Source organism: Octopus bimaculoides, chromosome 2 (genome assembly GCF_046866305.1).
Source record: "Octopus bimaculoides isolate indiv1 chromosome 2, ASM4686630v1, whole genome shotgun sequence".
Taxonomy (NCBI): domain Eukaryota; kingdom Metazoa; phylum Mollusca; class Cephalopoda; order Octopoda; family Octopodidae; genus Octopus; species Octopus bimaculoides.
The window spans coordinates 108,566,253-108,579,104 of record NC_142929.1 but is presented as its reverse complement, the minus strand read 5'-3'; the positions used below and the strand labels follow the sequence as shown (position 1 = coordinate 108,579,104).

At 35.6% G+C, this 12,852-nt stretch overlaps 1 protein-coding gene across 1 annotated transcript in view; it reads left to right on the top strand.

Annotated features, from left to right (window-relative positions):
* The first annotated feature begins 1,073 nt into the window (after window positions 1-1,073).
* Window positions 1,074-12,852, top strand: part of LOC106871016 (deoxyribonuclease gamma) — a 93,970-nt gene continuing 82,191 nt past the window's right edge. Inside the window, exon 1 of the mRNA XM_014917271.3 lies at window positions 1,074-1,260. Within this exon, the coding sequence (XP_014772757.1) occupies window positions 1,108-1,260 (153 nt within the window). The 5' untranslated portion in view covers window positions 1,074-1,107. The remainder of the gene's footprint in view (window positions 1,261-12,852) is intronic.

The window sequence follows — 12,852 nt, the reverse complement described above, 5'->3', positions numbered from 1 at the left end:
CACACGCACACACAACACACATGCACACACACACATATATATATACACACATATATATACAGACATACATACATACACAGGCATACATTCACACACACACACACACACGCACGCACGCACGCACGCACACACACGCACACATATATATTCGTATATATGAATTTGTGCCTGCATGTGTGTTTATGAGTATAATAGGCACATCAACTAAATTTGAACGCGTTTGAATTGGAGAATAAACACGGAAAGTAAAAACCTAATTAAGACAAAAATAGGAAAAAAATGGCTGTAATGCCAATGAGTGGTACACAGTTTTCAAGTTGAAATTCCAGGAAATTACAATATAATGACTTGGATGGAATTTAAAAACAAAACATTCAAAAAGTTATAAGCAGAATTGAAATAGTTATGTAGTTAATACTCTGGTGACAAAATTTATTTCAGTAAGCGAGACAGATAGACACTTGTATGGTGTGTGAGTGTATTAGTGAGTGTGTGCGTGTGTGTGCGTGTGTGCGTGTATACATGTGTGAGTGTGGTAGACGGGTATATGTGTGTGTGTATCCACACACACACACACACACACACACATAAACGCACGCACATACACACATGTATATGTAAGTGTGTATGTTTATGAGTATATATGTATTTGAATGTGTGTGTGAGTATATATATATATATATATATATATATATATATTATAAACACACACACATATATTTATATGTATGTATGTATGTTCGCATGCGCATGATTTTGCAAGAATGCCCGTGCTCGCACACACAGACACAATGACAAGCACATATAGATTCACATTCACTGCACGCACACTTATACGCGCGTACGCACACACGCACACACGCACACACGCACGCATGCACACGCAGCGCAGACGCACGCACACACACACACACACACACACACACAAACACACGCACGCACGCACATACGCACGCACACACACACACATACACACTAAAAATAAATCATAAACCCCTATCCACTTTCCTATTGGCTTATGCTCAAGTAGAATCCCGCCTTATATATTGCACATTCAGACTGTATGAGTCTGTACTTTCAGCTTAGCCGTCATCTAATACACGCAACATGCCCACTGATAACCAATTTCTCAAATGTCTTTTATTACTGACTATTGTCCCTCTATCCTACGCTACATTCCCGCGTATCGGAGCTTTGAACGTCCAAGATTTTAATCCTTCTAAAATAGACAACAAAGCCATTGTTGGTGTGCTTTTTAAGGTAAATATTACATTTGTTTTGTTTTGTTTTTCCTTTTTCCTATATATGTGTACGCATGTTCGTATCTGTAGTTATCGTTTATGTTTTCTAAACTTACATAGGAGAGTAAAATCGAAAAACATTTTTCTTACTTCGTTTATTTTTAAGGGGATAATTTCCTAAAGATAGTTTACTGCTACATTTATTCAGTTGAAATGTGCTATTAATTTGCCTTTTCACTTTTTGTCGTAACACTCATTCATTCCCGTCACCACCACCACCACCACCACCACTTTCCAAAACGATCTCTTGCGTTTATAATTTTTAATTTCTAGCAGACGATACAAATTATCTTGGTTTCTTTGTTTCTTTGTTTCTTTCGTTCTTTTCGTTTCTTCTCTTTTTCTTTTCTTTTCTTTTCTTTTTTGTTTTGTTCATATCTATCTATGTTTATGTGGTTATATTGAGATACACATTAATATATCAATAATAGTAATGCTATTCTGTAGTAGTCTACTTGTCTATAGATGAGATTGATTTGCGCAGAAATTACCTGTGCAAGCTGCTGCAATATATGTTCTAATGTGCTGCTAAACTCTTATCTAATATTGCACCTGTACACAAGGCTGTTATGTAGTACGTGGGACACGTACACACTAGCGATTCCGAGATACATGTAAGCTATGTAGAAAGAATTCTCGCTATAATACAGCGTCCAAACAAAGACGTTCTGTTTGCATTATAACAATTTCTTTTTCCTGGCTTCATCAGCACTAGGATATTATGAAGTGGAATGTGCACCTACCTCCCCCCCCCCAGCAAAGTGCAGCTAACAACTGCCGTGGTTATACTCTATGGCTGACAGACTGAAGCATTAAATATTAAAGAGTTAGAATAAGAATTTTGAGCGTCCACTATCTTTCGTTTTATTTACCATGGTGTACGGATAAAATTTCATATTAAACAATATAGATCTCTACGGAAAATCGTATTAAATTATATAACTGTGTAAATAAATTTATATACTCAAGTCATATAAATTTTTAGTATTAATATCTCTAAATCGGTAGAGAATAATATACTATGTGTATTTCATATATGTTCAGATATAAAAATAGAATTTCATATAAAAATATAAAGGTCTGTACAAAATTTGATGTTGCATGATGCAGATCAGTGTGTATCTTTTATCGAATTTCGTTTTCGAATTTGATATCAGAATCTATAGATTTCCGTTGAGTATCGATTTCTTACATAACCACAAGGCTTCGGACCTACAACTATGGGCAAATAAGAACGTGTGTGACGCTTATAACTTTCTAAATAATATCAGTGACATAACTACATGAATGCTAACCACCGAGAATCGATACCGAGTTGAGGCCTTGGATTGCCAAGAGATTACATCTACTTAATACGCACTCTACAGTTCTCTTCAGAATATTGGTTTATTTTCAGAAGCACCAGGCTCTTTAGAATTCTCTTAAGAATATTGATATTCACACATGGAATTTTATGTTATGTGTTATAAGAACAATTATATTCTGTATATAATGCTATATACTTAGTGTTTATAATTACAGCTTACTTACGGTGTTATCTGAATGAGATTTTAAAGAGTAGGGCTATAAATAGACTTTCAAGTAATTTTAGCAATAATATAGTATTTATAGTATGATATTTGTATGATATAGCATTTACTTTTATTATTCCACAGTATTTTTGATTTTTTTTTTTTTTGTTATGCATCAACACAAATCTAAGTGGAAAGGAATGGGACGCGCGCATCTCTCTCTTTCTCTCTCTCTCTCTCTATATATATATATATATAGATAGATAGATAGATAGATAGATAGATAGATAGATAGATAGATAGATAGATAGATAGATAGATAGATATACATATACATATATGTATATATATATATATATATATATATATATATATATATATATATACATATATATAAAGAAAGAGAGCGTGATAGATAGATAGATACATACATACATACATACATACATACATACATACATACATACATACATACATACATACATACATATTTACATACAAGTCTGAGTGTGTGTGTGTATGTATATTTTCATCAAATCCTGATACTGAACATCATAAGCCTCAGTTGAAGATGGAAAGAATAAACAGTCCCCCTATCTATTTATCTATCTATCTATCTATCTATCTATCTATCTATCTATCTATCTATCTATCTATCTATCTATCTATCTAAAACACACTTAATATTTTGATTGGAATGCTTTTATTTTAAATTTTTTCAAATAATTTTTTGTTATGCATTTTTTATTTGTTAATTTTTCCTGCAAAAAAACTATTACTAGATATAACAGATTACAGTAACATTGTTATATTTTATTAATTTATTTAGTTATTTGTTCATTTTAGTGAAGAGTGAAAAAGAGGAAGTTTGAGTCTAGAGTAGTGCTTCTGATAGGGAAATAGGCCTCTAAGGATCGAAAGTGAGGTGGACAAACTGTCGTGTTTAATTAAGTTTACATGGTGCAAGCGTGGCTGTGTGGTAAGAAGCTTGTTTCTCAAACACATGGTTCCAGGTTCAGTCCCACTGCGTCGCACTTTGGGCAAATGTCTTCTACTATAGCCTCGAGTCTACCAAAGCTTCGTGAGTGGATTTGGTAGATGGAAACTGAAAGAAGCCTGTCGTATATATATATATATATATGCATTTGTATTCGTATTTGTGTGTGTGTGTGTGTGTGTGTTTGTACCCCCAACGCCATTGCTCGACAACCGATGCTGGTGTGTCTATGTCTCCGTAACCTAGCGGTTCGGTAAAAGAGATCGATAGAATAAGTAGTAGGCTTACAAAGAATTATTCTCGGGGTCGATTTCTTCGACTAAAACCCTTTAAGTCGGTGCTCCAGCATGGCCGCAGTGAAATGACTGAAACAAGTAAAAGAATAAAAGAATATATATATATATAATGCATGTTTGAATGTCTCAGTGTCTGTAATAGTCCCCCCCCCCCGCCTTCCTACCGCTTGACAACCGTAACTTAGCGGCTTAGCAAAAAAAAAAAAAAAGAAGACCGATAGAATAAGTACTAGGCTTTAAAACAATTACGTCTTGTGGTCAATTTTTTCGACTAAAAACCCGTCAAGGCGGTGCCCCAGCATGGCCGCAGCCAAATGACTGAAACAAATGAAAGACAAAAGATGATAGATGGTTTTTATTTTCATTTATTTATTTATTTATTTATTTACTGATTTTTGAAATTTGCCCGACTCCATTGCAAAGAAAGAAGATTTATATGGATCTCAACTTCATTTTGTCCTTTCATTAATAAAATGAGCAAAAATTTTTTCGAAGTTTTTCTTGGAGTGGGGTGGGGTGGGGTGGGGTGGGGTGGGGTGGGTGGAGTGGAGTGGAGTGGAGTGGGGTGGAGTGGGGTGGAGTGGGGTGGAGTGGGGTGGAGTGGGGTGGAGTGGGGTGGAGTGGGTGGAGTGGGGTGGAGTTGGGCGGTATGTTGGGCTGGTATTTGCCAGTTTGAGAACCGTCGATTTCAAGGATTAATGGTATAAATAGTGTTCATTTGGACCGCACGCTGGACAAGTTTCTGCCAGTATAACTGTGGATCAATTAAAACTTCATTAGTGAAATTTATCAGTGGAAGTCTTATTAGAAACATTTAGAGTGGAAGTCAATAGGAATGACCGTTTCTGTTCTTGGATTATAGGCTTAAATTAGCCAGCCAGTCTAATTTAATGCTTTTAGCGAAGTCTACTCGATTGCAAGAGGATTACTTGTTCTCTTCCTTTCACTCATCTCGGAGTCCCTGAAACGTGTCATAGCCGATGCCCGTCTCATCTACCTATACCATAATAATAATGCCAGTACACAAAGATAGAGAAATTAAGGCCAATATGCTGGATATAGTTGTCAGAGATCACCAAGAAAAAAAAAGGCTTTCTAATCGATGTATCAATACCAACAGATTACAATGTTTCTCTAGAAGAAACGGAGAAACTTTTAAAATACAAAGATCTGGAAATAAAGATACATAGAAAGTGGAGTCTAAAAACAAAAACAATTCCTATCATACTAGGCGCATTAGGTATGATAAAAAAATATTCAGACAATTTCATAACAGAAACATCAGGAATAACAAGTATATATAACATACAGAAAATAGCACTACTAGGCACTGCACACATCCTACGTAAAACACTTTCAATACAGTAAAAATAAGAGCACCACAACAAACCATAGCACATACCCAAGGCACACAGAAATGCGCTCGGTAATAAGACTACTGAATAATAATAATAATAATAATAATAATAATAATAATAATAATAATAATAATAATAATAATAATAATAATAATAATAATGATAATAATAATAATAATAATAATAATAATAATAATAATAATAATAATAATAATAATAATAATAATGGGGGAGTATCATAGCCATGTGTTGAGAGGAGTTCTTTGGAGTTTGAATAATTCACCTTTGGAAACATGGGTGTTTTGCTCAACATCCTTAAACAAACCTTATCCAGGGACTTTTTGAGTGGGATGGGCTACTCAACCTGAAAAAAATTCTAACCGGGCCCCACCTGCGAGGTCATGCTCTGTTTATCTTGATATGAGATCACCACGTCATGCACATATGGTTGTGATGCATGTGCCTGGTGTACCCTTATCAGACGGGTAGTCATGATGGGTATATTGGGCTTTGTATATCTTACCCCAGTGTCACTTTGATGGCATGCACTGCTCTCTCACTCAATGATAATAATAATAATAATTAATAGGAGTTTAAATCACCATGCTTTGAGCTTAGTCTCACTGCATGGCGTCTTGGGCAATAGCCCCGAGCCTTGTGAATGTATTTCGCGAAAGGAAACTATGTGGGTGTCCGTCGTATGTATGTATGTATGTATGTATGTATGTATGTATGTATGTATGTATGTATGTATGACTATGAATATATGTATATATGTTTTTAAGTATGTATGTATGTATGTATGTATGTGTGTATGTATGTTTGTGTGTGTGTGTGCGTGCGCATGTGTATGTGTGTGTGTTTGTGTGTGTGTGTGTGTATGTGCGTGAGACAGAGAGAGTGTGCGTCCTTGTATTTGTCTTCCCTAATACCATTTGACAACTGGTGTTGGTTTGTTTACGACCCCATAACTAAGCGGTTCAGCAAAAAAGGCCGAAAGAATAAGTACTAGGTTACTAGTTTTAAATCGATTAAACCAAACCCTTCAAGGCGGTGACTCGGTGTGACTGAAGTCAAATGAGTGAAACTAATAAATTAGTAAAAGAGTAAAAGAGAATATAGAATGTAGCGGAAATTTTTCTTTTCTTTTTAATTAGCAAAGTGTTCATTCATTGCTCTACTGTGTTCGTCGTATATTCTTGATATAAGAAATATTTCGTCAGCCCATACCTACGCTTAAACTGTACAATGACCCCCACCCCACCCCCACCCCCACCCCACCCCACCAACTCCATAACAACAGTTAGTCCCAATTCTAATCCACTCTTAATATTAGTCCCTATCCTAACCGTAATTCACTCAAACCCAAACCCAGCTTTGCTCTAACCTTAGCAGGTTGTAAATATCAGAAGTTAATTACGAAAATCGGTGGGAGTTAAGATAATATCACACGCGCACACGAATACATATAAATACTACCCGCATTAACGCACAAACGCGCACAAACACACAAATCCCCACACACATACAGACACTCACATGCATGACGAATGCGGGCACACACATACAAAAAAAAATATACATAAACACACACATACACATACAATCACCAGATGTTGTGTGTGAACACTTACGTGAAAACAATATGAAAGAAAGAGAACACACAACACGGAAAGTAGAGTAATAAAATATAATGTATTGTAAGCTGAAATTTCAGAAATCATTTCTGATTTTTTTCTTTACGATCTTCAGACAATTAAATATTCGACCAAATGCTGGAAACTAGAAATTCAGTGTAAGGATTTGCAAAGTTTTAGCTTCCAATGACATACGTATGTATGTATGTATGTATGTATGTATGTATGTATGTATGTATGTATGTGTGTATGCATGTATGCATGTATGTATGTATGTATGCATGTATGTATGTATGTATGTATGTATGTATGTATGTATGTATCAGTCCGACAAAGCCAACAATAATGAAACTTCTAAGTGATGGTCAATGCTCTCGCTATCAAAAATAAATTTGATACTCAGATGTGTTGAGCGATAGTGCGTGTGTGAGAAAGAGAGAGGGGGAGAAAGGGAGATAGAGAGGAAGAGAGAGAGAGGGTTTAGCACATTAATGTTGACTATGAACACTCGCAAATGGAGAACTGGAGGTTCACCAGGAAAGTCTTTGTCTCAGCGCAATGGCTCTCATCAGCAGTGTGCAGTATTAATCTGTCTCTTAGACCTGCCTCTATATGTTAATTGGCTTTCGTTACTTCATATAATTTTCTCTTCATACTGTATTTTTGTTAAAGAGTCGTGCGTTAATTTGTTGCTGTTGTGGTAGTCGTTGTTGTCATTGTTAGCGGTGCTGGTTTTGTTTAACTGCATGCCAGCCGTGGTTAAACAAGTCAACGATATTCCTATCGTGAAGATCCTATCTTGTTCTCTTTTTTAAACGTGGTGTATCTAGGGCCACATTTTCGAATATTTCTTTCTTTTGTAAGACAGTAGGACTTGATTTCAGAGACATTTAAGTTGATATTTCTAGCTGGTCGTGAGTCGATATAAGGCTCCCTCATTGACACTCCCCATCTCTCTCTCTCTCTCTCTTACTCTTTCTCTCTCTGTCCCTCCCTCTTACTCTTTCTCTCTCTCTCTAACTCTTTATTCTCTCTCTCTCCATGTCACTTGCTCCTTCTTCCTTGACCATTAATGGGAGGCTTTGTGTAGACTCAATGACAAAACCAAGCGAGTGAATCGGCAGACGCTGAAAATGCGTGCTCCAAAAGTTAAGTTACTCATTGCCCTTTTCGTGTCCATGAGAGGATGTAACATTAGCAACGCTTGCAGCTTTACGTATACATTGCTCCCACTGCTTTCAACAGTGGGCGCTACTTACCGCATGGTAATTATTTACAGTTAATTAGAACTAAATCATTGATAGATATAGACAGATATATCCAGACTAGGAGATGATGGTAACGTCACGAGAAATTATGCAATGAAGTTGGTTATTTGAATAAATTCCTATGCTGTAGGGAAAAAGAGAAATTTGACATTTGTGGGGCGGAATACCATTTATTTTGTCCTCTCATATGAGTACCTTTTCTATTAATCTACTTGATTTGTTTGAAACCTTGAGCATGTATTTGCGTTCAACCTTGTGCTAATAAATTTAATGTTATTTATTTTATAACATGAATTAATTCCTGTTCTATGATATGTTACGAATTATTTTTCGTTTATATATATAAATTTTCAGAATGAGATAAAAATCCAAGGCTGTGAAAGAATTTAGAACATTTATAAATAGGTCTTACAGCTGTTTCCGGGATATTTTATATATCCCGGAAACAGCTGTAAGACCTTCTATTTATAAATGTTCTAAAATCTTTCACAGCCTTGGATTTTTATCTCCTTCTGAAAATTTTTTATATATATACGCATGCTGATATATGACCTACGTTGGACTCCTCATTCGCATAATCACCGAACCTGGAGCTTAACTGGAGTTCATAGCACTTACTCAGCATTATCTGACACCTTTGTGTCTTATTGACACCAGTATCTCTCATAACCTCTCTCTCTCTCTCTCTCTCTCTATATATATATATATATATATATATATATATATATACATACATACATATATGAATATATATGTATCAGCATGTGTGTACGTGTAATTAAGGATTATCTTTAATTACTAATACGATTAAAATTAACAACAATTGCAAAAGTCAGTATTGAGGAAAAGAGAAAGGTTTCTAGTCAGCCAAGTTTGCCACCTGGACCGAATTTCCGGTTCTAGACTTCTCCTTTACTTGCATTAATATAAATAGATAAGTAAAATGCAGAAAACCTTCCTCTGTATGCCTGAGCATGTATGTTTATGCTTAAAATCAATAACTATCGATTTAATAGATCCGTAAATTTGATCTATGAGAGTGCAATAAGCTTGGTGGTAAGCTCCCGGCTAGAGGCGTCTGTGACTCAGTTTTCTACGATTTCTGGGCTTAGGTCAACCTGACTCATTCAGAGTAATAAGCTTGGCAAAGCTGACCCGCCTATTACACTACATTTTATTAATATGATTTCTTATTTTCCATTAGAGAATTTAATAACATAGAATTTATTTTATTAACACTAACTTGAATGACCGACAATACAACTATTTGGAAACAGTTTCGTACATCTTTACTGATGTTAGTAAATAGATTTCTTTACATTTGTGATGGAAATCTTCCATGTAAAGAGGAAAAAGAACGGATTTAAAAAAGAATAAAACTAATAAAACTTGGAAGTATAAGCTTTATAGTTTTCTTCATTTTTTTAAGTAATTGATTCTACAGGTTGCATGTTACAAATTGAAATATTTGTAATCTGGAATAGAATTTAGAGAGAAAGAGAGAGCGAGAGAGAGAGGGAGGGGGAGGAGAGAGAATGTACACAGAAATAATTGAAAGCGTACAGTTTCAGAGACACAAGTGTGCGAAATCATTCGAACTTATTTTCATAAAGATTTCTAGAAAATGGCCTAAAGCGACAAATTTGTTAGGCTTGAATATTATCTATTAAAACTAATTTATGTAGACGAATTGTCTGAATAAATTTCGAGATAACGAAAGGTTATACCGACCTACAAGTGATTGAACTCAGAACCCAGAGCAATCATTGATTCTATTCTGCGTTTTATTCAAATTCACGACTGTTTTTGCAATTCATCACTTTATACTGTTTAATACTATACAAGTATTTTTATGAGTTCAAATTCCGCCGAGGTCGACTTTGCCTTTTATCCTTTCGAGATCGATAAAATAAGTACCACTTGAGCACTGGGCTCGATGTAATCGACTAACCTCTCCCCCAAAATTGCAGACCATGTGCCACAATTTTAAACCAATACTATGGAGGCTTTAATTAAATTACTTAATTACTTTTTTCATCTAGCTGTGATGAAAGCCACCACTAATATCAGGTTTGCGTGACTTTGGACAGTAAAATCGAATAAAAGTAACAAATTTTCTCTTGGGGGGGGGGGGGGGGCATGATGTTTTGTTAATTAAAATCAGATAATATAAGATCTAATTACTGTGTGCGGTCATAAATACTATAAATGCAAAAATTGGTAGAGCAGTGAACAAATTGTTAATTGATTATGTTTCTTTACATCCCAAGTTCAAACCCGTTGAGCTCATCTTTTCCTTATCTCCATTCCGCTGTCGACTATATATGTACTATTGAAATAATGAATTTGACTCAATCCAATATATTGCTTCCCAAAAATGTAAGGTTGTGTACTTATGTCAGGAATTAGTCACCGTGTGTAGCCCCTGACAATAAATAATTAAAATGAAACCGCTACAGATAATCGTTTCTACTGAAAGCACAAGGCCTGAAATTTGGAGGCAGGGGACTAGTCGATTACATCGACCCAGTGCGTAACTGGTACTTATTTCATCGACCTCGACAGGATGAAAGGCAAAGTCGACTTCGGCGGAATTTGAACTCAAAACGTAATGACGGACGAAATGCCGCTAAGCATTTTGCCCGGTGTGCTAACGAATCTGCTACCTCGCCGCCTTGAAACCGCTACAAATAATAAAATGAGCAAAGTAGAAAATGTAAAATAATCTGTGTCACCTCCAACAACAATAACTTACAAGTTTTTAATACTTAATCCTTAAAATGAGCATTTCTATGTAATTGCTGAAGTATTGTAGCAACCTTCCATGTGACACTTGTAGAACAATACTCATGACCACTTAATTGTTATAAATAGAAATACCGGGAATGACTAAATTTGCCGGAGATAATACTCGATGTGAAAATCTTCATATAAAATTAAAGTTTAGGTGGCAGATTTTGTGTTATGTTTTAGATTTATTTCGGATGGTAGACATAATCTGTAGCTCAGTTTAACACTACCACTGGGCTCTTATATGCTTTTGCGAGCACTCAGACAAGAACTACAGTCAGAAGATAACCCATGTCCTCCCTTTCTGTCGACTAGTATCGTAAGTCTTGCAAATAAAGGATAAGACCGCTGCTTTTTTCTCTCTGAGTAAGTCATAAAAAGAAACATTTAGCTTTTAGGATCGGTGAAATTTCGAAGCAAATAAAGCTGCAAATAATAGCGTATAAACATTAGGTTAAAAAGACTTCAGATAGAAAAAGTCGAAGGATGCCCATTAGATCAACACCTCCAGTCTACCATTTGACATGTATTCAGATCTGTTTTAAAAAATTTTTTTTTTATATGTGTGTGAGTGTGTGTGTGTTCTCAGTTCAAACCCAGTTAGGGATAATAAAATAATCATTACCAATGTACTGAAGTCAATTAAACCAGCTATAAATTTTACGAGAGTATCATTGTACCGATCTAAGGAATAATTTATTGAGGGCAGTGGAGAGGCATAAACCACAGAATGTTACATACCATTCACTTCACATCCACAGTTTCATTTTCACTCTTAGTAAATCTGATCCCGTTGTGCTGTTTTGCGTCGAAACTAACCATAATAAGGAAAATATGGTGTTAGATTGTACAAAATAACCTAGCATTTTATGCTGTGCAAACACATACATACATACATACATACATACATACATACATACATACATACATTCATTCACACCCTGTTGATATTGAAATTCCAATGAAAGAGCCTTGGATCTAGGTTAGAAACCGACTCTTTCTCTATTGACAAGAAATCTTGAAATAAAACTGAATAATGACATACATACATACATACATTAACTACCAAGCGTCGAAGTGCATCCCTTGACCAAGTTTGCATACGTGAGGCTGATAACATCATAAGACTTGGAAGGCAGCTCCTTGAGCAACACTCTTTATCTGAAAACCTAGAATACATGCCCAAAGAAGTTGCGCGACTCTACTGCAACGTATCAGCAGATGAAAGAATAAGCCTGTATGAGCAGAAGACTATGCATGGATATGTTAGTAGAAAGCTCCGTGATGATAGTAACATCGATCATCAAAGCAGTCTATCATGGACGAATAGCCAGATTACTGCCTTTCACTTTGAAGGGTATGCGTTTGCAATCCGGGAACAGGAAATATCAACCAAGTACCTGATGGACAAAACGGATAGAGATGCAAGAAAAACAGAAAAATGTGACAACTGATGCAGACTTTGTGGAGTTCACACTGAAGACATCACCCATATCATAAGCAGTTGTCCGAAAATGTCATCACGGTATTATCTAGCAATGAGACATGACGTTGTAGCTAGGACAGGACACTCTATAATGAAATCTCATGAAAGGATAATCCCGAGGACAAAGAAATAAGGCCCACAATATGGTAGAAGCCATAGCCACTCATAATGAAAAAGAAATATTGGTGGAATGTACCAGTGAAGACCT